The sequence below is a fragment of the Pelmatolapia mariae genome, linkage group LG9 (genome assembly GCF_036321145.2).
Source record: "Pelmatolapia mariae isolate MD_Pm_ZW linkage group LG9, Pm_UMD_F_2, whole genome shotgun sequence".
Classification (NCBI taxonomy): Eukaryota; Metazoa; Chordata; class Actinopteri; order Cichliformes; family Cichlidae; genus Pelmatolapia; species Pelmatolapia mariae.
This window is the reverse complement of record NC_086235.1, coordinates 33,264,261-33,291,862: the sequence shown is the minus strand read 5'-3', so window position 1 is coordinate 33,291,862 and position 27,602 is coordinate 33,264,261. Positions and strand designations below refer to the sequence as shown.

The 27,602-nt window shown below is 40.9% G+C and overlaps 1 protein-coding gene across 1 annotated transcript; it reads right to left on the bottom strand.

Annotated features, from left to right (window-relative positions):
* Window positions 1–2: 2 nt before the first annotated feature.
* On the bottom strand, window positions 3–27,602 carry lancl2 (LanC lantibiotic synthetase component C-like 2 (bacterial)). The gene is made up of 10 exons (XM_063484277.1): window positions 27,201–27,602; window positions 26,218–26,420; window positions 22,955–23,072; window positions 21,958–22,165; window positions 19,681–19,828; window positions 13,800–13,946; window positions 11,374–11,556; window positions 6,753–6,929; window positions 5,654–5,726; window positions 3–4,226 (listed from the first exon to the last, which is right to left on the bottom strand). The coding sequence occupies exons 2-10, from the start codon at window positions 26,380–26,382 to the stop codon at window positions 4,150–4,152; spliced, it is 1,296 nt and encodes a 431-aa protein (XP_063340347.1). The 5' UTR covers window positions 26,383–26,420; window positions 27,201–27,602; the 3' UTR covers window positions 3–4,149.

Sequence of the window (27,602 nt, the reverse complement as noted above, 5' to 3'; positions counted from 1 at the left end):
GCAATGTGTTGCTTGCGCTCTCAACATTTCTGCCCGTGTGCGCTCAACTCTTTCTCTACACCGTTATGTTTGTGCCACGAAACCAGCCAATCACAGACTTGGATGCAAAAAAATCTGATTGGCTGTTCTGGTCGCAGAACATGAATACCATGAAACATGAATACCCGCACAATCACGCACGGGCAGAAATGTTGAGAGCGCAAGCAACACATTGCGAGCAAGCGCAAATGCAAAAACTGAGCGAGAGGGGCTGCTATTGTGTGTGTGTGGATAATAGCAAACACTGAAATACAGTTTTTGCACGCAGCAATGAATTTTGTTCACTCAAATTTAGCTTTTCTTCGCTCAAAATAAATTTCTCCTCAAAATGCAACACTTGCACCTGCAATATTTTTTTTTACGTGCGCTCAGAATAGTGGCACAAAAATAACGCCATAGGTAACCCTATCCCGGGCAGGGTGAACTGTTCCCTTGATTGTATACTTATAGGGGTCTTCTGAATCACTCTTTGTCTGGTCCCTCACCCAGGACCAATATGCCATGCAAGACCCTACCAGGGAGCAAAAGCCCCCCGACAACATAGCCCCTAGAATCCCTGGGACACAAACCCCTCCACCACGATAAAGTAGTGGTTCACTGGACCAGCTCTTTGCCCTCTAGAGGACACTTGAGGGTTCATGGGAGTTTGCCCAACTAGTCTACATGTGTTTTGATGACCTGGAGAAGGCACACAACCGTGTCCCTCAGAGTGTCCTGTGGGAGGTGCTTTGGGAGTATGGGGAGTCTGGCCCACTCCTACGGGCCATTTGATCCTTATACAAACGCTGCTTGGTCTGCATAGCGAGCAATAATTCGGTCTTGTTTCTGGTGGGTGATGGACTCCACCAGGGCTGCCTTTTGTCAACGATTCTGTTCATAATGTTTATGGACAGAATTTCTAGGAGTAGCCAAGTGGCGAAAGGCTTTCACTTGGGTGGTCTCAGAATCTCATTTCTGCTTTTCGCAGATTATGTGGCTCTGTTGGCTTCATCGGGTGATGGCCTCCAGCTCGCACTTGAACGGTTCGCAGCTGTGAAGCAGTGGGAATGAGAATCAGCACCTCCAAATCTGAGGCCATGTGTCCTCAGCCGGAAAAGGGTGGAGTGCCCACTCCAGGTCAGGGATGAGTTCCTGTCCCAAGTGGAGGAGTTTAACTATCTCGTGGGTCTTGTTCACGAGTGACGGGAAGGGAGCGGGAGATCGACAGACGGATTGGAGCTGCGGTTGCAGTGATGCAGACGGTGCACCGGTCCGTCGTGGTGAAGAGAGAGTTGAGTGTAAAAGTGAAGCCCTCGATTTACCGGTTGATCTAAGTCCCTACCTTCACCTATGGTCAGGAGCTGTGGGTAGTGACCAAAAGAACGAGATCGCGGATACAAGTGGCGGAAACGAGGTTTCTCCGAAGGGTAGCTGACCTCTCCCTTAGAGATAGATTGAGAAGTACGGCCATTTGGGAGGGATTCAGAGTAGAGCCGCTGCACCTCCACATCAAAAGGAGCCAGTTGAGGTGATTCGGGCATCTGACAAGGATGCCTCCTGGTCGAGTTGTTCCGGGCATGTCCCACCGGGAGGAGGCCCCAGGGCAGACCCAGGACACGCTGGAGAGATTATATCTCTCAGCTGGCCTGAGAGCGCCTTGGTGTTCCCCCAACAAGCTGGAGGAGGTGGCCGGGGAGAGGGAGGTGTGGGCTTCTCTGCTTTAGCACGACCCCGGATCAGCAGAAGAAGATGGACTGAATTATATGTTGTTCAACTTTCAACCATTTGAACCTTATAGTCATGCTTCTTCCAACAGATCCAGTACCAAAATGAAACCAGTGTTAAAAGAAATGTGACCAGGAACTGAAGAAGTAATTTTTATCTGCAATTGGTTCAAAATGCAAAAAAAAGAAAAAAGAAAAAAAAAGTTTTTAAGACCATAGCAAAGTGGATGTGATGTAGTGCTTCAAACTTGTCCAATTGTTTGAGCTGATTTTTGAATCTATAGTTCTTTAATAAATATACCTGACTTGTATAAATCAGATCCGAAAGACACTTTTTCCTGAACACAGTCTACTGAGTTGTTCAGTAGTGTCAAACAAAACCAGACAGAAAGAAGAAACCACATACAGCCAGTCACTAAGAGGAATTGAAGAGGTTTTGACACTTTCATTAGCACTGGGCTGAATAATCCAAGCAGATGTTTGAACATTTTCGAGCCAGTACATACAAGTTTGACCCTGTTTTTATTTCACAAAAACCAAATTGATTCAGTTTTGCACTTGGCTCATGTTTTTTTCCCTCTTTGAGATGTATGCTAGGCAATTATTCAGCCTTTAAAAAGATCGAAATTAGTCAAAGCCCAGTATTGCCGAAATATACATGTTATGACATCTATTGCAAAGTTGACACTAAAACTGTGAATCACTGCAATGATTGGAACATGTATTTTTATAACAGAAAAACTGCAGACGGACTTTACAGCTGACGGTCAGCTTGAGAGCACTGAGCTACTTTATACTTGTTAATAAAATAAAAGAGGGCAAAGAAACATGTTGCCTACTATGCGATCAACACATGAAGAACTGAAACAGCACACCTAAATACAGGAAGAATAACTACTACACTGACACACAATGAGGCATCAAAAGCCAATAACAGTGAGCATGCCACAACAGCTTTAGTTCATTTGACAGAGATACACATCTTCACACATACACACACACACCCACACTTGCTCTCTTGGCCTAAGTGCTACAATATTAAAGGCTGAGTGCTTAGAATGTGCTCCTGTGACCATGCCCAGCTGGCAATAATGTGTTGATGGGGAGCCATGAGGTCCACGTCTTTTTCTCAGCACATTATAGATGAGTTCTGACAGCGTTCCAACATCAGATCCAGTGTCTATCTTCAACAAGAGAAAAAGAGGCAATACGATGGTCGCGCTCCATCGATCTACTGCTTCTTTTATTTTTACTACACCTACATAAATGAATGTGTAGTTTTGTCCAAAAACATTCCCTGTACATTTTTAATCACAGAAAAGCTAACCATGTCTTTAATCCAACAAATAATTAATCAGTTGCACTTATTTCCAGTTTGAATGTCTAATATTGGTCACTACTTACGCATGACCAAGGCTGAAAGTTTTATCAAAATACACTGCTCAAAAAATATTAGGGGAACACTTTATGATCTCAGAATAAAACAGTCAATTAAACTTCTTGTAACTATAAATCATGGTCAACTAATTTCACCTGTTTTGGTGCCAATGAATGTGGCAACAATGGAAAAGCAACAAGAAGACAACTCCCAAATGGGAATGGTTTTGCAGGTTGTAGCCACAGACCAATGCTCTCCTCTTAATCCTCATGACTGATTTTTCTCAGATACCACCGAAACTGGGAGGTCTCACACTAGTGCCCTATGATGAGAGCATGTTCACATGTGAAATAGTGAAACAGACCTGCATGTTTGGTATCAGGATGAAATACACATATCTAATGTCAGACTTCATGCTGGAGCAAGCCCTGGGACCCTCTTGGTGCACAACAATGTCTGTCCTCCGCTGGCTAGAATGAAGGCAGTTCCTGGATGATGAAGGCACTGACGCCAGTTATAGGCCCCCGTGCTTCTCAGATATGAAGATTCTCTGGAAAATTATGCGCTGGTCCATCGAAACCCACCAAATAGTGCCACAAACTGTCCAGAAGTTTACTGATGCCTTGATCCAAGTCCAGAACAAGATTTAAAGACATCAGCTAAGAGCATTCCCAGCCAAGAGCGCATGTAGGCTCATGGGGACCACACATACTGCTGAGCCACACTATGATGCAGGTCAGATGAGCCAGTGATTTCTATTTTTAACTTGGATTTTTGGTGTGGTTTCTAAATTCAAACCCTTAAAGGGTTGATGATATTGGTTCTCACTGTTAGTAGATCATTTTGTTCTCAAGATAATTACAGAATTTATGTCACTAAAGATTTTCAGTGTGAGTATTTCATTTATCAAGATCCAATGTGTGATTTAAACGTTCCCCTTATTTTTTTTTGAGCAGTGTATCTTTAAAGGAAAGTTAACTTGAAAATATTAAGCCTCCCCTTCGTAATCCAAAGTCAGGGGCTGTCAGGTCAAAGTTCAAAGGCAGGGAAACACGAAGCTTCGGGGTTTTCCATCTCTGATATGTAGTGGATGGCTCCTGCCATACCTAAGTGGAGAAACAGTCATTACTGCTGGATACACATTTCACCGTATGCCATTTTTGCTGTGAGAAAAATAATTGTAAAAATATATTCAACCTACACACACATAGCAAAAAGTCAGTGAAAAGACTACTTTTCTAAATGTCTGAACAATGCTGAGCTTAAGTGAAAGGTGAAAAGCAATCCGCTGAAGTTACTGAAAAAGCCGTCTCCTCTACACCCATTTTTGGTTGGAGAGCAAAAGAGTGCTCTTCTGCCTTCAGACCTCTGAAAGTTCCACAGACAGCCAACAGATTAAAACCTTTTGTTATAATGCAGCTGTGCTAACTATCCCACCCGCTGCAATAGATCACAGTAACTGCTGATCGACCAGAGGCTCGTACAAATAAGCTTACCATACAACACATGATGAGACAGAGTTTAATGAGAAACATCATATACTGTACATCATCTGGTACCTAGAGTGGATGTTGTGATCTGATCATAACCGTTTCACAACCAAATAACCAACCAATTGCATGTGGCTACGTGTCATCTAGACATCTACTAAATTACAGACCTCAAAGCAACAGAAAATGCTTATTAGATCAACACAAAGGTTTATCTACTGATGAACTTTTATTCATATACTGCATTTATTCTTTTCTATTCTTACTGACTACACAAAGCACTTCAGATTACAAGTCACATTTAAGCATAATTCATAAATCAGTTTATTTTATGTACTTTATATTATTTATTTTATATGTATTTTATATTTATTTTATCTACTTTAAGCACTTCATCTACCCCTCATCCATGGCCAGTTTAGATTCACAAATAAAACTACTGTCTTTGGACTGTGGGATGAATCTGTAGCACCTGTGCAGGCACAGGAAGAAACACCACATCTCCACACAGGAACTTTTTTGATATGAGGCCATAGTGATAACCCAGGGGTGGGCAATCTCAGTCCACGAGGGCCGGTGTCCCTGCAGGTTTTAGATCTCACCTTGGGTCAACACACCTGAATCACATGATTAGTTCGTTACCAGGCCTCTGGAGAACTTCAGGACATGTTGAGGAGCTAATTTAGCCATTTAAATCAGCTGTGTTGGTTCGAGGACACATCTAAAACCTGCAGGGACACCGGCCCTCGTGGACTGAGATTGCCCACCCCTGTGATAACCACTTCCACACTGTGCTACAGGGGTGAATGGTTGAAATAAAGTCATATTCCATAATTCCTGATGTAACATTACACATGTGTGGAAATGTAAGGAAAACTTCACCCATTACAGCTGAGTAGCTGCTACACAGACAGAAGAAGATGCAGACAGAAACCCCCACAAAAATCAGACTTCTTATTACATTAATTAAGAGGAAATGGTTCTGAGAAGACAGGACAAAGACAAAAGCAATGTGAAATATTAAATCAATACGAATTAGGTACCTTCAAAAAGGGAGTATGGTCTGTCTGGGATACGACACCCATGTGTCCCGTAGTCCAAACACCACTCAGCAAACTGTTAGAATATAAAAACAGAGCACACGTGAACATCATTCTTTCTTAAAAAACAATAGACTTGCTTTTATAAGTCTTCAGTGTTCAACCTAAAATAAGTTGGTCTTCTGCCAAATGTGAGGGGCACACATGAATCATGTAATAAAATTGGCTCATTAAGGTCACTGGTTGTCAACAAGTCACTTTAAAAACATGTCAAAAAGCCCAACTTTTACAGTGCAAACAAACATGTTTACAGTCTGGTTGCTATAGTAATGACAGATGCACTGAGCTAACCAAGCTAGGTAAGGAGTGGAGAGACTACATGATAAATCCCATGCTGGATCTCTTTTAGAAAAAGCTCACATGAGACAAAGACAGTGCTGGGCAGTATGACCAAAAATATGTATGGTAACACTTCCATGGCATTGTTAAAGACTCTTGTAGTTCCCCAGTACATCATGATATATAGTGAGCCTTAATATAAGAAACCAGGAATAAAAAAAACTCAATTTGGACTTGTTTTTTTCAAAGATAGTGGCACAAAATTTCCTTTTAAGGCAAAACATGTCAGCTTTAGGCCACCCAGTTCCCTCTTATTTTTAAGAAACCAAAACCTCCAGAAAGGAGACACAGCTCGTCTCTTAGCCACAGATCAGCTGTTAACAGTCTATTATACCACCATGCTGTCTGACAGTGTACTTTTTTACATTTGCACTTACTGGTGTTTCAAAGCGTATACGTTTACCACAACTACACACATTGAAAAGCTGCTGTGTCATATGATTAGAAACACGAGTAAGAAGACTGTACAGTTACAGGTCTCCTCTCAACAGGCTTCACGGTGTTCTGGTGTCCAATACGAACATACATTTAATGCCATGACGGACGTTATGTCTGTTAAACAGGGCAGCTTAAATTATTCAGAAAAAATCATATCACGCACGAATCCACAACAGTTTTAACCACGGCATCTTTAGAGCCACTTCTTGCTTGTGCATATTTAGTCTACTATTGAGAATTCTTTTTTGTTTACCCTCGGTCTTACCTTGCAGGCGCGGTGCAGGTATTTCTTCTCCTTGGTGAGCTTGTAGAGAGACAGGAAGGCGTATCCGTTGCCAGCGGTTCCATGGCAAATACCGTAGCCTTTTCTGAGCAGGCCCCGCTGCCATATCACCTCACCGCAGTCTACAGCCTCCTTCAGGTACTTTTCTTCTTTAAAAATCTGGCAAGACACAGGATGAAGCCGAAAGGATAGTCAAACCTTGTCAGCCTTTCAACAGCTACTGCCAACTCATAGCAGATGCAGTCAGCATTTTGGCATTTTTTGTTAAATATCGTAGCAATTTAAAAAAAAAACAAAAACCCAAACTGCATTCTGTGTGTGAAAACACTTCATAATCTGAAAGCATCGTCAACTCAAGGCAACCAGCAGTAAATGTAACCCCTGTATCAGACAGCCCATATAATATCTACAAACCATCTTCCTGACGCTGTATGGTCCTAGCAGAAGAGATAAAGGCTCTGCCTACATGAAAACTAAATGTAACCACACATCCAGATCTCATTTCAAAGAAATAAATCTAATCTAAAGCAATGCGACTTGAACTCATAACTGAGGTGACAGACGACCTATCAGACAGGTATGAAGCTGACAGGACACAGTACGAGTACAGTGCAGACCTGACAGTGTGCCTGATTGGATGTGATTATATAAGCCAATCTCCCACAGCTGTGTGAGGTCTGTGATGGCGTCAAGCAGGGAGTGCTTTGAAAAGCTGCATTCTACAGAGCTGCCATGTAATGTAGAAGAAATTGGATCCAGCCCCACCTCTCTCTATTATTATTATTATTAGCTTTTAGCTGTAACACAGAAACATCAGCTACAGGAAAGGAGCAGGAAAAGAAACAATCCACTATTAACAACCTGCGCCGTTTAAAAATGATTTGAAACTCATCCCAGTGACAGTTCCTTCTGTTTCCACCTGAATACACGGAACTAGCCAATCTTATAAACCGCTGCTGCGCTCTCATTTCGAACGCACCAACAGCTCATGTTCTGTTTCAGAATTCTCCTTTTCCTTTGAAAGCAGAACCATGTACCCTCACCTATTACAGCTACCAACTAAATCCACTCCTACAACCCTGACTATACATGACATGCAGACGAATCCTTAGCTACACAACATGGTTAAAGTAACTTCAGCCATGTTGATTTTATACGAGCTCATGTCTCTGTGGTGAACTCTGATGCTGCTAAAATTAACTCATGATGTATTCTTCCATTGTAACCTGCAGGGGTGCTCACCAACACTCCACTAGGGGTGATAACAAGCTGGAAAATACCAGCTATTTTAGGAAGCAGTGACCCCTGCGTGTCTGAAAACAACTTAATGTCTGTATGGATTTGCAGGGTTCGTACACCTTTTTCAGGGTCAAATTCAAGCACTTTTTAAGCACTTTCAAGGTCCATTTTCAAGTTTTTCCAGCGCATTTCACACCCCCCCACCTTCAATTCACATCACCTCAGTAAGACCATGTGAAAATTTAAAAAAAATCATCCTAGGTGAACTTAAACACCTTTGTTCCCCTTCTGTTATAACATAGAAAAATGCACCACAGAAAAATACTGCAAAAGGAAAAGGTTGTCTTAGATACATATAGTAAACTCAAAACACATATTTCACTTAAAAAATTAAGATGTGCAAATGTGAACAAATCAACTTGTTAGAGATATTCATCTTCTGTTGAAAAAAAGAAATTATTAAGTCTTCTCATCAGATATTGATGCTTCTTTCCTGTATGACAAAAAATAGGAGACAGATGTTTGTTTGTTTTTTAAGTTAATTCCCAATAAAACTAATTGTAAGATGTTTAACTACATTGCTGTCTGTATTATTGCTGAAGTCCTAAATGATCACCTTTAGTGTTCGTGCTAATAACATCATGTACAGTAAGACAGGCATGAAGAACAGCACTGACTGGGAGGCTTTGAACAGATAACATACTCAGTTCAGTTTAATATATACGACTTAAAGAATGCACAAGCATTTACCTAAAATCCACTTATTTAATCTATCATCAGTGATATTATTAGGTACAATTATAATGTATTGTTCATCTCCCTTAAATGAACAGGCAGCCTTAATGTATGAAATATCCATATACAAAAAGACATATTTGTCTACGGTCTCAGTGGCTGATGCTGCCCCACAGGCCTCAGTGTGAGCTTGAAGCGATTTATGTTTAAGTAGTTTAATGTGTCGGTGTTGACGATAAACACATTTTGAATGAAAGCTGGGGAACTTGGTAGCACAAAAACAAGTGACTATTCTTTGTGACCATATGGATCGGTCCCTCATATTACCATTATTTCACCCAGCACAGGGATAAACCCTGCAGGTATGACAACAGCAGGTGTATCACTCCTAACGTTTTCCACCTGGAGACAGCATTTACACTGAAATCTGCCTTTAGTGGCTTTTTTGCAGCAACTGTGACATTCACTAGTAGAACTGACACACAAAACAAAACAACGACTACACTACACACTAACTACACAAGACAACACACTAACGTGAGACTCCAAACACGGTAAACGTCACGAGTCTCTCACCTGTGAAAACTCACTTTCTCCCTCTCTTTCGCTCGCTCACTCCTAAAACTTCCCCCTCTTCCTAAACAACCAAATCTCACGTTTCCATATATATTTTTGATTGTTTGACACAAATAGGGAAGGGTGTTTTTTTCCTTTTTTGCTCACAAGCGTTGAGTGTTTGCTAGTGCTGTCCTTAGAAAACGCCGTTTTTACCGTCTCTTCCCGTAGTAAACGCCTCTGTTTTATTTAGGAAAAAAACATCGAGTGTACTTTTGATCATAACTCTGGTTTTACGTGGCCTATCAACACAGTTTAAAAACTGGTGTATAGTTTGAAGTCAGTACTTGTGACAAAAGTTGAAATGGAGACTCTGGGTCCGTCGTAAAGCCTTAAGTTGGCTAGCTATGTATCGGGCTAATGTTTAAAGCTTTCACTTGAGTAAAGTAACTCATATTACTGCTACTGCTAAGTAATGTTAGCTAAGTTACAGCATGCTCCATAAATCTCCATGCCATAACTAACCGCTATAATAGCGCTGCCGTATTGCATCACACTCAGTGGATTTCAATCATTTATCCCGCGGGTTTGATAGCTAGCGAAATAATAATCATAATTTTAAAAAATAGCATGTGTAACGTACACGTACTGGAAAATTATTGACTAGCACTCACCTATCATGCGACTCGAGAACAAAAACTCCGCCATTGTCGTTTTCTGTCAAACACTCATTAAAACAGCAACCTACAGGTAAGTTAGCGCACTTATCCCCGACTGTCCGGGGGAGGGGCGGGGTCACACATTAAAACAGACAGCGGTGCAAGGCAGCCCAGGCGGAGAAACTTTGCTTTTACATTTTGCGACTCATTTTATTTCTCTAACTGACAAGAAAACTATTCAGTCAGATAGTTATTTGTGGTGAATGAAATACAGTTACACTTTCAAGCACCACATCTGAAATTCAAGCACTTTTCAAACCTTGAAAAGACAATATTAAAATTCTAGCATTTTCAAGGATTTCAAGCACCCGTACGAACCCTGGATTTGGTGATATCAGTTGATATCATCGAATATGGAAGGCTTTCCATGAACACGATGTTTTCTGTATGGGAGCATCTGTTCCTTTAAAAGCCGCTGACGGTGGCTTGCCAACGTGCCGGTTCCATAGGCGCTAACGCAGCCCTCCATCAGAGAGGCAGTGATGCATGTCGGATGTACCTCTCTTCTTTAGTCTAAAGGATGTGACATCCATTTTTTCAGTCATCAGACTGCAGAACAAAGCAGTGTTTTCTGGATCATTTTGATGTATGGCTGCTTCTTTGCATTCAAGCAACACTGTCAGAGCCATAAAATAATATAATAGGTCTTGGTTGAGACTATGAATATGACATAGTATGCCTACTGTTGTCAAATAATTGCCAAATTAGTCCAAACATCACATTTATGGAAATCTAGCACAGTGAAAGAGAACTTTAAGCCCTAATAATGGAGCATCTTTCTGTGATAATACATCACCATTATTCTGCCTCATGAACAGGATCATATTTTCTGAAATCATTCAGTTTGCCGTCCATTATTGTAAAAACACAACTCCATCAGTGGGAGCACAACGTGTGCATGCAGCATAGTTTCAACAGCCGACCTGAAATCTCCCACTAACAAAACGTGGCAATTTAAATGCTTGTCGCGTGACAAAAACGGCACAGTTGTTGTGTTCTGTTAATAGCGGAATATTGTTAAGTGCAGTGCTTTGTTCACTGTGCCAAAACAACAGCAAAAATTAAAAAGCAGTGTCTCATTAGTAAGAGCAAAATGCCAGAATGGCAGCATATTGGCTGTGATGTAGCTTCCTAATGGACCAAGAAAAAAAAGAAATTAGCCAAAGTGTTAGACGCCAGGTGAAATAACATCCCATCAGCAACATGATTTTTCTTTGACGTGTCAAATAATACATGCTTCACAAATATGTTTAACACAATAAACTGTTCATGCAGTGTAGAGCTGTGCCACAAGGTGACAGTGTTGTTTGTGCATGTTAGACAGAGAGGGTGGCTGCTGACCGCAGAACTCTCACCTTATGGGCCATGATAAGCATATGGATAACACCGGGCGCTCCGTGGCACCAGTGGACCAGCCGGTCGCTCTCGTTGCTCAGGGATGAAGGGAAGTTTCCTGAACGAAACCTCTTGTGGCGGACGTAGTCGATGCTGGGGCGAACCAACTCTGACAGGATGTCTGGATGGACTTTTGCTCCAGGCTAAAAGGGACAGTGTTTAATTTCAATTGTATTGTTCAGCTCTACATTTACAGAATTTTCTTTAAATGCCCCAAAAGGAGGTGACTATCACCTTAACTAATGGCAGCAGAAAAGCTGGTGAAACACAGGTTCAAATCAGAGCAGATGTTTATAAGATCTAAATGGACTCAACACATACTTTGATGGCTACAGTCATGAATTATTCATACAGAGAAATATGGACTCTCATGTGTTAATGAGAACATCAGTGAACAGGAGAGAAAACACAAAAGTCTGTGGACAGATTTCAGTGAGCTACTTTAAATTAGGCTTTTGCTATTGTTATAAATCACAAGATGAATAATGGAATCATCTTCATCTTTGTTGCCATGGCGCTCTGCTGTGTGGCCACCCATTGCACCATCTTTTTGTATTCTTACTCAGTCAGATTTTGCTACTTACAGTTTTTTCTGATTTATTTTGGCCAAGGGACAGTCACAATGACAGTCATATGAAATGTTTATCTGACAGTGAAAGCAAAGAGTGACAGAAAAACTGGAAGAGGGAGAGGGGGGCAAAGCGCTGCTCCCCTACCATACGGCACACGGTCGCCTGCTCACCCCCTGAGCTAAACTGGCACCCCACAGGTACAAACAATTACATGGTAAGGTAAACAATTTTAGGTAAAGGTGAGTGTACAGCAATGAATTTTCAAACAAAAGCACGTCCAATAGATTTATATAACTAGCTGGAACAGTTTATAACTTCACTACAAGGACATGTTAGTGTGCGGCCGTGAGGGTGCGTACGACTTTTTGTCTGTGTGTGCCAATCCCTGGCCAGCACCAGAAATGCTGAAAATCATCTGATTCCAGTCCAGGAGTATGAATTCTTGTCTTCTGGCCAAACATGTTTCACTAGGTTACTTTAAACTTCTGACTGCCAACGTCTAATAAGTCTAATACGTCTAGGTTTAAGTAAGCATTTATAGCCCATACACATACACACAGGCGACCACATACACACAAGACACATCTGAACAGAGCAGTGTGGCTGCCCTGTTAAGTAATGTATTTGTTGTGACTATTTTGAAAATTGATAAATGATGACTTTTCCTATAATGGCACAGAGAAGGTCACATGCACACAGTAATATTCTGTATGCATGTGACAGCTGGGATAAGCTCGAGTCCTTCTGCGACCATGAATTTGACATGCGTGCATATATGTATATATCTAAAATACATTTCTAGCTGCTAACAATACCCAGTAACATTTGAATGCACAGTGGGAACACTTTGGTCGTTCTTTGTAGGCCATACTTTGGCAGGATTTCACACAAAACTGATTTATCTTAGCCGCCAGCAACACTTACATGATGTCTGCCTGCAGAAAGTCTCAGCTCCTCTACTGGCTTTAAGCCCAGAACAGTAAGAAACAACAGACATTAAGCAAACCTTAAATCAATGACTTACTGATTGCCAACACCACTAATCAAACAGTTATTCTTCCAAATACCGAATACTGATAAAGAGTCTATCTGCCCAAATCTATAATCAATAACAGATTTCAGCCCATTCTGATATAACAGCACTAAGGAAAACATAATCCTCCAGCTAATAATCCTTCATTCTTTCAGGTAAAGTAAAATTCATACTTTATTCATACATTATATATTTTTTTCAGTAAACATATACATAAAAATGAGTACAGAGAAATCTGGATCCAGTCTCTTGCCTCTCTTAATTGTTTTTTCCTCAACAATTAGATTGCAGTGCTCACAAAGAAGGTGGCAGGTGGCTTGCAGCATGGGCTTCAGGTGAGAGCTGTCAGCAAAAATACAGAGCTGATTCAACAACGCTGACACCGCAAGCACATTACCTGGATTCACTTATATGGATGTCACTTTGTGGATTTATGTGTGTGTGTGTTTGTGGCTACAGTATATAAATGTGTGATCTTATATACAAGTGATATTAAATGTTACTCTAGAATGAAAGTCAGTCTATTTGGAATAAAACATGAATATATATAAGAAATACTTTTATTTCTCTGATGTAGCAAAATGACACAATTTACTGTGTATCATCAACTAGAAGATCAGAACCTTTGAGTGTTTCTCCATAAATAACTACATGACAGATAACATTAGCTTTTGCAATACTTTCGAACTTATTTATATAGAGGAATAAAATAATCTCTGGATTAATTCTCGCTTTTAAAAACCCACTGACTTTAAACAGACCGTGTTCTGTTTTCTCCTACCTGCATCAGCATGTAATAGATGCCGGCCAGGCCGTGGGCAGCGCCGATGTACTGCTTCTTGTGCCACTCATAGAGGAGTGGACAGCGATCAGTCTTCTTCTGCTCTGCTGACATGTTCTTACCAGATTCCACAATGACTGTGACCACCTGACGTTTGAAGAGAGACAGAGTTGGAAAAATAAAGGAGAAAGGATTTAGCCTAAGAACCTTTGAGCTCACATTTGAATCCAAACACACAGTTTGGCAGAAACTGATATAACATTTTTACTACAGAGCTGAGAGAGTGGAGTGTTAGCATTCAGTTCAAAATGACAAAGTGAGAAACCTACAGTTTCATTATAAAACTATAAGAACGACATGACCTGGGAGACACCATTTCTACTGTTGCAAAACTATACTTTTTCTTTATTATTTGTCTGACAGCCTCATGGATAGAACAATGGCAGAGAGAGGGCACAGTCAGGTTAGGCGATTGGATGAATGTATCGACTATGAACGATAGGCTGAGCCTTTTACCGATTGTTTTTACAAGAGTGATTTATTTATTTGCCCCTGGGTAAGTTTGCTAATAATGTTGGTTGAAGCCAAGAGAAGTGGTCAACGGAAAAATAATAGCGCTGTTTTAATGACACCCTCCTCACAGTGCGCCCAAATGCAGCGATTTGTTTTCTCAAACTCATAACAGAAAGAAAGAAAGGCAGCAGTCTACGTTCAGGAAAAAACGAAAACATTTTATTTAAAAAAAAATAAAAAAATAATGGTGGGGAGGGACCGTGTTTACAGGCCGTTCCAGTGTTTATCTGTCTTAAACACTCGACAAAACAACAAATACATAATTAAACAAAAAGTAAGTTAAAAATCAAACTGTCTCTTCCAGTGAACATTAAAAAACCCCAAAACAAAACAAAACAAAAACTCTGACGTAATGTTGTCTTTTGTGCGATTTGGCACATCTCAAATAAATAAAATGATTAATCCACAAAAAGTAGCTATATTAACCTCCTAGGACCCTGCGTCCACATATGTGGACATCACATTTTGGGTTATTTAGACCAAAATACTCAAATTTGCTCTACAAGGGCCTGATATCCACCTACGAGGACATTATACTGCTACTGTTCTATCAAAATTTTAAACGAATGTCCTCATTTTTGGCTCTCATTTTTCTTAGAAACAAAAATCAAGCAAAAAAAAAAAAATCTGGTAATTCTTTGTTTTTATATTCATTGGGCCCCAATATGCCCAAATATCAAAGAGAAATTAAAAATGCATGCCGTGGAAGAGTTCGGGTCTTAGGAGGTTAATAATGTAACAAACAAGAAAAGAAGCTAAAATATTCCCTCCAAAAAACCTGTATAAACTCTAAACCCGTAAATCAGTCCGTGGATGATCACATTGCTCCGCCCATCAAAAGGTCACCTGCGTGGATATATCACCTGTCGTCAGTTGGAAATTTTTTACATGTCTCCCAACCTTCGGGCACAATACATTGGATTTAATCAAAGTGAGATTGTAGGCAGGTTAAACTTCAGTCAAACCTCTCATCTTCTAATCAAACGTAGGAAACAAACATGACTAAATTCTCTAGATTTTAAATGCTTTGAGGTCTAGCACAGAGCCTCCTATATGATAAAAATCTAGATAAATGTGGTCTAATTTACACTGTGCCAATTTACAACAACCATCTCACATCACTTAACAAAATTCCCTTTTGTTAGACGATTAGCCTCCTTCACAATAAAGTACGGATCCATTTAAAATCATTTGATGCATATAGGACAATCTTTCATCACAATAAAACATAACACAAAATAATACTTTAAATAGGACAAGCAAAAAGCAGACAGACATACAAAACGACACACACACCAGCCAACAGGGCACAGATGAGGATGGGCAATGGATGGCTAAATGATTCCGATAACAGGAAGCATTTTACTGCTGTTTCTTGTCAGAGTGCAACTGTGCAGAATCACAACTTTCCCAAGAGAAAAGAGAAAGAGAGAATAAAAGAATAAAAATCACAGTCTGAAAATAGAAAATCGTAGAACACAACAAGCCTTTGTTAGTTTCTTATTTTAGAATATTAGGATCACTTTTTTGAAAACGTGCGTTTGTGCCTCCCGTTAGTGGTGTCAGTTACACTACACAATCAGAAACCCTGGAATATTTCATCTAACTATGCTTGTATAACTAATTCTGGCCACTGCTCTGTGTGTCTATGACAACAACATTGCATGCCTGACATTATGACTGTGGGTGTTGCATCTTGTGTCTTGTCTGCAAATACTTCCTTCTGAACAGAAAGAGAACATCATTTATCAGCTCACTAATATGATACAAACCTCTGAGAGCTAAAGAATTATCCATAACATTAAATCTGGGTTAGATTAAGAGGTTGAGGGATTTAAATTCAATGAAACTGCTGCACAACAGCTACTAAGGTTTATGTGCAGCAGGGTGTTATAAGAGGGATTTCTTTATGCTCTTCCATTTAGGAACAGCTATAAGCTGGAACAGTTTCTCCAAAGCCAAACAACCTGGATTAAACTGAGGCGTTGGCATGTGGAAGGAGCACAAGTTTGTCTTCCACTGATTGATCGAGCAGGTGATTAGGATGACACGTGGCTGCTCGATCAGCCTCAGATATGTTTCTGTTTACTTTCTTTAAAGGAGAGAAGACACATTTACACTAACATGAGCACCTATGTGTTAATCTTCCACCTTTAGGTATACTGGCTATTTTTTTTTACGTCTGGACACCCTGGCAGGGTGAGACAGAAGCTTAGAAGAAGAGTTAAAATTTAAAACAGCATGCTATGATTTGCAAAGCTCATAAAGCCTTGTTTAATTCACTACCAAACATAGAAACCATATCAAATGTTTAAACTGAGACAACTGGGACTTATTGTTTATGTTCCTCAACATAAAACTGTGAAGACTGAATATGTCAGTAGCTACGGTGCATAATATCATCAAAACATCAACATTTCTGCAGATGAGGCTGAAATCAGTACTGGTTGTTTGCGATCTCTGGAACTTCAGGTGGTCTGCCTTAAAAACAAGTATGATTCTGTCATGGAGATCACTCCATTGTGTATGAAACACAGAAACACAGCCACCTCCTCGGGCCAAAGCTCATTTAAAATGGACTGAGACAAAGTAGAAGACTGTTCTGTGGTCAGACAAACCCAAATCTGAAGTTCCTTTTGGAATGCATGGACACAACATCCTCTGTAGTGGATCCCATCCAGATGATGTGTTTTTCAGGGAAGCTCTTCCATATTTAGAATTGAAGATGGATCCCAAGTTAGCTACACTTCTGCTTGATAGGACGAAAACAGCAAAAAAGCATGGGGAAGGAACCTGGAGCTTGTACTCAAATTTCACAGTTCAAAATTGCAGCTTTATCGGAACCATCGTAATATTCAAATGCCTGCACCAAGCTGCACCAACACAAATGGTCTAAACTGCTTAGAGATGACGATTTCTCCTCATGGTAATAATCACATCCCAAAATTGTGCTGAGGATATTTGACAAGTTACTGTGTAACACACAGTAGCCTATATGTGGAACTGAAGGGACTCGGGGTTCGGAGTCAGCAGTATATCATGTCCCCAAGCAAGACAGAGTGAAGAAAAACAGTGCTGCAGCAGCAGCAGCACTGCTTCCATCATGGCAGGACAGATTTACACTCCCTGTTCATTACACAGGGAATGTGTTCTACATTACACAGATCTATGAAGCTCCATGAAGATCTATACCACTCATGTGTGTCATGTCTGCAGCCGTCCATTTCCCTGTGGCAGGATCCTTCCTATTATGGAGTTGACCTTACGACTGACTGGTTTAGCTTAATAATTTACAACTGCTACTCTAACAGGGTTCTCAACCCATCTTGTAATTTAAATTATTTTAACATCGCACTATAAAGAACAGAAAAACCTGACGGGCTGGCATTTGAAACACAAACACATGCACACTGTTGGGTATTCATATCTTGTGGGGACATCTAATTGACATAATGCTTTCCCTAGCTGCTTACCCTAACCCAGAAAAATCAATGCCTAACCCTTACCATAACCCAACTGTAACCCTGTCACTAAAAACACATTTTGAGTCTCAAAAATGCCTTCAAACTTGTGGGGACCAGGATTTTGGTCCCCATAAGGGCTGCTGGTCCACACAAGTATAGTAATCTATGAATTTTGGTCTCCACAAAGATATGAATACATGCTCACACACACACACACATTTACTCAGGGAATCAGTAAGGGGAAAAAACGCATAACTAGCAAACCACAGAGATCTCTCTAATAGCTGATACACACACACAGAGACAACAATGCAGCAGAACAAGATTAAAAACAGAGAGCAAAGATCTGAGCACGAGAAAAAGAAATAAAAGCATCTATAAAGCGGGTCCTGGAGGAGAGCCACTGTTTGGTAAAGCCTGCAGAGTGCTGAGTGTTGTTGTGTGGTGACAGGTATACGAGCACAGCTGACAATGAGATGAACAGCAGTGCAGCACTGCAGGAAACTGGGTGCTTTGGGGCATCCGATTTTTATTCCTTATTTGGCCATTAAAGTACTTTTATCTACCGATTCTGAAAACAACGATAGCTTGTGTGTGTCCGCTACTGCCCACTCTCTCACCCCTTTTCTCACTTTGTGTGTGTATTTGTGAGAAAGTGAGTGAGAAATCGGGTACAGTATATGTATTTCAGTCTGGCGCTATACCAAATGGTGACAGCTGGTCCTGCAGTGACTGTGTGTTCCTAAATAAATAACCAAAAAATATGAGAGATTATTATTCACAGTGTGTTTGAGTTTGCATGTTGTGTTTTTGGGTCCCATGTCCTCTGTGCTCTGGTACCGTCCACTGCCAACCCTCTCCAAGAAGTCTTTGCTAATAAGAAGGTCAGAGTCAGGAACAACTTCCAAAGTATTATTATTTTTACCTTATCTTGAACTGCACCTCACCATTTTGTTTGACACATCACCTTTGTTGCATAGATTAAAAGGTGGCATGGCTGTCATTAAATACTAACTTAATGTAACTGCAACAATACTAGGCTACTCTGCAACTATCCTAACACTTCAGTATCAGTCTTGTCACCAAATTATAACGCTACGATTTGAATGATCTGCTAGCGTGTCAGTGTTTTAAAGCAACTTTTATTAAAGGAGTTTAAGTAATTGAGTTGACCATTTTTGTTCTGGTATTAAAGCCTCTGTTGGGAATCATTTAATTCTACAGTTATCAGTTTGACCAGTGATGTACCAACGTACATCACTGGTCAAACTGATAACTCAGTACTTCACCTTTCAGTCTAACTATGGTTACTTGTGGCTCCAAAAATTCAACAGGCCAGTAACTAAAGAGTTGTGTGCGACCTAAGTGACAGCATGGTGACTACGTTTATCACACTAACAATTAAAAAAAAACCAACAACCCAAAAACATAATTTAGAAGTGCAGTAAACAAAATGCAGCATTATGAAGATTTCTGTCTCAAAATGAAGTTTAAGGACAAATAAGGAATTTATCCTGATTTGCATAGATCAGGTATCTGGAGCATTAATATTAATCCTATCCTCCCTCAAAAAGCTGGATCAGATATTGGTGACAATGAGCCAATTCAGGGCTGAACACTTCAGTACAGTTCTGTATCGCTTACAACACCATACACGAGCAGAATACCCTCGCAAAACATGGAGAATGTTAACAAACAACGTGACATAACATTGTCAGACATGTCTTTATCATTATTAAAAATAATGGCTACTATCTTTCTATCTATCTGTGATTTAAAGTGGAGAAAGTTTGATTGGTGCATCCCTAATCTGAAAAAGCACATATGGCATGTGCAAGTCTCACCTTTGTAATGGTGTCCTCATCCACAGTGTCAGTGCCGATCTCTTTGTTAACGTACAGCAAAGCATAAAGGTATCCAGCACGACCATACAGCAGCTCATCTGGTATATCAGAGTCTGGGCTCAGCACAGACCGCTGAAGCTGAAGAAGCCTGATGGAGAAACACAACAATCACTGACAAGGATGAGGCTGGGGTACAGATCAAGCACAGATTTGTTTTCCACCTGAGCCATGGGGGATAATATTCATTCACTATCCTGACCACAAATACTGCAGCTCCTCACAGCACCAGCAAATTTGGATTAATACACCGTTTGAGGAATTTTAAAAACCCCATATTATTCTTACTGACACACTCATTATTTTATCTTGGTGGTCTTCTAGAATTAGTATCCATGATATCGGATTTTACCACAGGATTACAATTTCCACATAGCTCTCCAATGTGAGCATACGATCAAAGATGAAATATCTTAAGTGCACTTAGCCTTCTTGGAGGTTTTTCATGCCATGACCAAGACCGTGGGGGGAGGCTCAGCTGGCGGCTCTCAGCTTGCCTGCGACGGCACGGGGCCATTTTGTGGATGTCCGGCATATAATTGTAGATCGGATGAAGCTCGCCTTGGAGGACCACCATCAAAGCTTCATAGGGGACCGGATGGAGTCTGATGACTAGCCGTTTGCCTATGCCAGGCAGTGACACGGTGGCCAGGTGGCTGTGGCCCAGGCCTGAGGAGGGGAAGGAGCGCCTGGTGGAGGCGGTTGGTGCTTAAGCAGTTTGTGAAGGAGCTCCCAGCCAGAATGGCCGAGTGGATGCGTCGCCACCGGCCCACAAGATTGGAAGCAGCAGTGACACTAGCGGAGTATCAACTGTCGTGTGTGCATGCGGGCATACGCAAAAATCCCGTGCCTGACGCGTCCCTTAATTCAAGTCAATTCAATTTTATTTATACAGCGCCAAATCACAACAACAGTCGCACCACTTGTACAACAGAAGGGCTAGACTCAATTTCCACCAGCAGATAAAGTGCTTGTATTACTCCCTCCTTCTAGTTCAAAGTTACTTGCCAAGTTGCAAGGGCCCTTCGTGGTGAGCGGGGGACGCTGACTATGAGGTGGTACAATCAGACAGGGGAGGAGCCCCACAGATATATCACCTCAAACTCCTCAAAGCATGGAGAGAGGCTGAAACTGGTACAATGGTGAGCCTGCTGAACAAAAGAGATGAGCTGGGGCTGGAGGTGCCAAATTCCACCATTTTCGCCTCAAAAAAATAGCCATCGTATCCTGGTGAGACAGTTCTTGGGGCTGGCTGGTTACTACCATCGGTTTGTGCCTGGCTTTGTGGACCTGATCAGTTCCTTGACTGATCTCACCCGAAAGGAAGCCCCAGAACTGGTCCAGTGGCTATAGCAGTGCCAGGGGGTGTTCGTACAGATAAACGAACTCCTGCTTCACACTCCTAACTTGTCTCTCCCTTTTATTCAGCCTCAAACAGAGGGCTGGGGGCAGTTTTGTCCCAATAGGTAAAGAAGGGCCCGACCGCCCAGTTGTATACATCACCAGGAAATGGAGCAGGAGGCCAAATACAGCACGGTGGAGAAGGAGTGCCTGAGGAGGGCTGACTCCCTCTTCAAAGGCTAAGCTGGATGGCGCTGCCCTAAGTCGGGCAATGGGGGTATGAGGTGGCAGGAGTAAAGAAGTAGGTTCAGGTTGTTGTGTCAGGGGGAGGCTGGCCCACAAAGCTGTTCTCCATCACCTGACCATGCCTTCCCTACTTCAGTAGGATACTGGGACCTGATGGGAGAGCTGTGCTGCATGGAATGAGGCAGCTGGAAAGCTGCATGAGCAAGAAACAAATCGTAAATAAAGTCAGTCAGGTATCCATAACACTGTGTGCTTCAGGTCCTTTCTACCTTTCATGGAATGTGCTGTCAATTAAAAAAAAATACTGGCAGCTTCCATTGCTTCTATATTGCTTCGTTCTGAAGTCATTGCCTTCACAAACTTGCTTGTTCACACTGCCCGCCCAGTGGGGTGACCCAAAAACAAACAAACTCCAAAGCAAAACCGGAAATAGCCTACCATCAAAGCCTACATGGGGCTGGGAAAGCTATCCTGTCTGTATGGATGCCAAATTACACTTATGTCACTGACTAAATCTTCATTGTATATATGGGGTTTATAAAGTGCACAGTAGCAGTACGATTTCACCAGAGGCTCCATTTACTCTGCTACTCTTTCAGATAAAGATCGAGCATCTCAAGCAATCCCTCTAACCTGGACAGACACTCTTTGCTGTCAGTCGTGTTATTCAGTTTGTGGTGGACCACCGCACCCACTGCCAGAGGCCCTGCGTCACCACATAGAAATGTCACTTTGCGCCCATTCAGGATCCTCATGGTCCTCTTTACATAGTCTAGGGCTCTATGCAGGTAGGAGGCCTCATTTGAGACCCGGTGCAGTTGAAGGTACAGCAATGCAATGCCTGTAGTGAAAAGAAAAGACACAGTTAGGTCCATAAGTATTTGGACAATGACAGAATTTTTGGTATTTTTGTGGCTGCACACCACCACTGTGGATTTTAAATCAAACAGTCTAGATGTGACTGAGTACCAACTTTGAGTTTTAATTCAGATGTATTCCACTAACCACAGACATTTTTACATAGTCCCTAATTTTCAGTTACAGGACAAATGTAAGCCCTGTTCTTAACGCTTGGATGATTTTTTTTTTTTTTGCAGCCAGTGACTGCCCGAAGTCTAGAAATCACCAAACGTGCCACCAAACACTGCAGCACATCCTCTCTCTGGCTCCAGTTTTATCTTCATTAACTAAAACGCTCTCTCTACTGTAAATCATGTAGATCATAGATAAGGTCAATGATTTACATCTGGTAATTACTGATTTTCTTTTTTTATTTGCCTTAATAAACTCTTGGGTTGCTTTTGAAACATATTTTGGGTCATTATTAATTTTAACTTTAGACTAAACCTCTAAACTTTTCTCTGTAAATGGGGGACTAGGTACAAAAAATATCTGCAATTCCTTTATTGCAATACTTTTGTTAAATCCCTAAATCAAAGTTCAAGGTCTGCATTTCAGTTCAGTGTTAACTGTTTAATTTAATATCTATTAATTGTGTACAGAGAGAACATTAGTGTTTGTCGTTGTCCAAATACTTATGGACCTAAGCGTATAAAATAGAGAATATCGTTGGGTGGATGGATAACAGAACTGTGCTCTCTTCACATTTTTAGAGCGGTCAGGGACAGACCTGTCCAGCCGGTGTAGGTGGAGAAGTCATGGGGGTCGGCTGTCTTTAGGCCTTCCTCCATCTGCTGGAGGAGATCTTTGATCTTACTCTGGACCTTCTTCTGAAAGGATGTGCTAACCTGAAGAGAGAATACATTTATAAACTCCAGTGCAGGGTTTACACCAGAAAAGTTGTCAGACTCAAGAGCTGCACTATCCATCAGCTATAAAGCTAAATGCTGATTCTGTGGTAGCACAGATGGAACAACAGAGGAGGGAGGGAGCAGCAGGAAGATAAAGTAACATGCACTGGGAGACAGAATCATATTTAAGCTTGTTTATACACAGCAATGAATGAGTTAGGCTGTCTTGAGTCAAGGACATAAATGTATGGGTATCGGCTTTTGCTGAGTACTGACTTGATACGAATCGCAGAGACTGGGACAGTTTTTTTAAGTAAAGAAACATTAGGCTGGACATAAACATTGCTTTCCTGGCGCTGTAAAAGAAAGTGGAACAAATAAATGTACCAAGATCATACATTTACTGAATTTGAATGTCTTGGTAAAATAAATAAAATGAGAAGTGAAAAAAACAGTATGTTGTTCAGCTTAGTTTCATTTCATCACTAGTTTCATTTCAGGTGAGTAACTTTTTATTTTGAATATGCTCACAGTCGTGCCATTTTCTCCTTTCTCTGCTGTTGACACCAAGTCGAATCGATCACAAACACCCAATTCAGTTTCCCAAGTCAGGATTAGAACAATATCTAATGTTTTCATCCACGTAGGTTGAGCAAGCTCAATGTCTACATGTGATCTGCTAATACCAGTGTAATACCAGCAGTGGCAAATCTAATAAATGCTCAGATATAAGTTCATGGTCCAACCTTCTTATCATTAGGAATCATTTAAGCAAATGTTAATTAGGTTGTTTTCCACAAGGCCCAATATTTAACTAATTTAACATCATGGGTCAGGCCATGCTTCAAAGGCTGATTTGATTGTGGATGTGAAATGAACTAATTCTCTACAGAATCCATTCACACAGAATCACCTACAGCGTGAATGTGCTGAAAAGTAGGGCAGGGCAAAATTCTGAATCAAACTGCTTTTTCACACAAGGCCATGTAGGTTTGGATTTTTTCCCCCCTTAATAACAAACACCTTTATTTAGAAACTATATTTTATGTTTATTCGTGTTATCTTTGTCTAACATTTAAATTTGTTTGATGAACTGAAACATTTAAGTGCAACAAACAAGCTTGAAAGTCAATATTTGGTGCAGCTTTGAGCGTCAGAGTCTGACCAGAGAGAACTGTGACCAAGGCTGTCTGTTCTCTCTGCTCTCTCTGCTCTGCAACAGTTCGACCAGGGGCTCGATGGTGAAGGAAAAGAACACAGTGACAGACACATGAATAAATGGTACTGTTCTGCATAACAATGGAATCTTCAGAAAAGCCAAAGAGGAGAATGAGGCCTTTAATGACGGTGACACAATGCTAAAAATCTACAGCTCTGACTTCAACACAATATAACAGTGTTTACAATTCATTAGCAAACATCTGTAATGGATCCATTTTAGCGAATATTTGTATATCTGGAGATTTTTTGGCAAATGCCATTAAATTTAAAAAAAAATACATGAGCATATTTAAGCCTGCCTGATGAGCTTCTTCCTATTGTTGAATTTCAATGAACACGAAGCACATTCCAACTGCTGCAGTCCACAATGGTGGACTTGAATTTTTGTCTTATTGTGGGTCAAAATACTTACTGAGGAGACAGCTGAATGATATCATGGACCACAACATGAGTAAAGGTAGGGAAACACAAGGAGCGAGGGCACCTGGTGTTAGCAGTGAATATTCAATTCAATTCAATTTTATTTATATAGCGCCAAATCACAACAACAGTCGCCTTGGAGACTTTTATTGTGATTTGTATTGATTTGGCGAATAAACTTTCAATACAATAAAAGAAAAGAAGGGGGGCTGCTGATATACCTCAACAGCCAACAATTATACACAGTGCTATAGTGTTAGCTCCTGAGCTTTCGTATCTAATTTCAGGCACTGCCAGTCAGCAAACGGCTGTGTACAGCGTCTCACCCAATCCTGTGCGAGTATGTTCATGCACATATTCTGAACATAGTTTCACAATTACCACAACAAATTGATAAGTTGCTACGTTCTTGAACTTCCGAAGCTGTTAAATTCTGTTTCACAGAATCATAAAGTCTTTGGGCAGTCTTTGGGTATCTAATAAGTCTTACTGAATTCATGACGTGGTTGCGAAATAATACACGAACATTACAGATGCAAAATGCAGAGAGAGAAATGTGTTATAACAGGTAAACTACATGTCTGTAATGGTGAATACAGTCTTCAAAATGCCAATACACATTTACAGCAGCCAAGCTTTGTGTGAAAATACAAAAAGCTCAACATAACAGCAAACGAGCCAGAAAATTGAAATCCAGGTATTTTCCGAAGCTCCTCTCTCTTTCTTTTTGTAACCAACTCCAAAATCTTAATATTTTTCTTGTTTTTAAAAGACAGGAATAAGAGTGCAGAGGTAAATTATATTTAGGTTTAAATTTAATAAAATGTATAAAGATGTAACGATAATAACTTGAATAACTTGAACTTAAAAACAGACAACATAACGTTGAATGTGCCGTATATTCTGTTCTATGATGATAACCTTCCTAACAACACTGGAGATGAGTTATTTTGTTGGGTAAAACCATCTTCATATGAGCCAATGAAAAAATTAGTTACTTTCACTTGCAGGATTCAAAAACAACCTAAAATTAGACTTTGACTACTATACTTACGATACGATTATATTTGGTGAAGCATACCTGTCAGTGGGAAAAAATATGCGGAATTTAATTGCAGATTTATTTATTTTTTGTTTTTGTTTATGTGAAAGAAACCTCCAAGATCTGACTGTCAGTTCAGACCATAACACCAGCTTCACCGATTATTACTGTACTGTAATATGTGTACCCAGAGGACCCAGACGTGGAAACTAAAAAAACAAACAAAAAACAACTGTATTTTTACTTACTTCGACAAAAAGTGACTAGCTTTGTAATATTATTGCATTTAGACTGATGACAGACGCAAACCACAGCTAAGACATTATATGCGCTAACATATTTCAATGTCAGGTACTCCCACACCGTAACAGTCCCGTAGTATTATCAACAAGCCTGGGCCAAGCTAGCTTTACTTTCTGTTAGCAGATGTGAAAACCAAAATGAGGGAAAACATCTCACCTTTCCTTCCGAATCAAGGGGGTCATTGCAAACTACATCCGCTCCAGAGTTGGAGGTGAGGACTCCTTGGTCCCAGTCGGGATATGGGTTTGAAAAAGAGCGCTCCTCCATCTCTGCGTCTGTAGCCGTGATCAGCTTCAGTCGCTTGGACATGTTATCTCCCATCTCTACGGCGGCTCGGCAAGGCCAAATATCTCAGTACGCTGTAGAGCCATTATAGTGGAAATAAAAAATCGCCTTACAGAAATATTGTTTTAAACCACACTAAAGTGACATGAAATAATATGTAAATGGAATGTAATCATTAAAAGGATCAAGTAGTGTATTTATGTTTTGTCTAATGCCATTGACATACAAAAGAAGCCACAGGACAACATGCGTTTATTAATCGAAATTAAAAAAGCATGCAAAGCTACCCTTTAAACGTTATTTTGATTCACACAAAATGACGTTTAAAGCTTGGGGTTACTCATTTTACATTAAAAGTCCTCATTTTTCATTCAGTCTCGGTTTCCTTGAGTACTTTTTAAAGGCATATTCTTCACTGCTGTTTCTGTTATTCCCCAGAAATATATTTTTGCTTTGCATCGCACAGACCAAAAGAATGCTGAATGTAACTTCAGCTGAAAGTTAGAAATAGAGCACAAACAAACTGAACAAGTTCAAAATCAAGTTTTACAAACATGAAGTATTGCATTTAACATCCGAGGGTAAATAAAAAACTTTAATGAATGTCACCTTGGATAGGCTGACTGTTGTTAAATTGAGAGATTAATAAATAATGCCATGAGTAATACACCTTCTTTGGAACCAAGTGTGACGCTTAAGTTTGCGCAATGAGACGTCTGAATGGAAAAGGAGAACAATTGTTGCTACACTGGCATTACTGTGGTAGCCCAAACAGCAGGTCGTTATATTAGCAACAGCAGCTGCGATGCTAAAATGCTGCAGGTAATGCCAGGTGGAGCCAGAATTGGGCTTACCAAAGGGATCAGCAGGCTGTCCGATAAGCAGTGTGCGGGGCTTCCACAGCTCGTTTGACGGTTGGGGCAGCCTCCAGCCTCCGAGCAGCGTCTCTAGGCACCCCGGAGTCCAGCCTCTCCTATTTTTCGGTGAATGGAAAGAAGTGTGAGCCGCAGTCTAAGTGCACCGGCAGGCAGCCATGTGTCACCGCATCACCGTGTCTCTCCCTGCCTCTCCTTCCTCAGCATCCTCCTCACTGAGCGCACATCGGATTGCTGCCGATGCCAAATCAGTAACACTCACTCCCCACCCCTACACACACACGCACACCCCGACGGTTTGTACACAGACCACGGGCGTAACCACCTCACTGACACAGACTTCCCCTCCAGCAGCCGCCCGGTGCCCGTCAGTACCCAGCA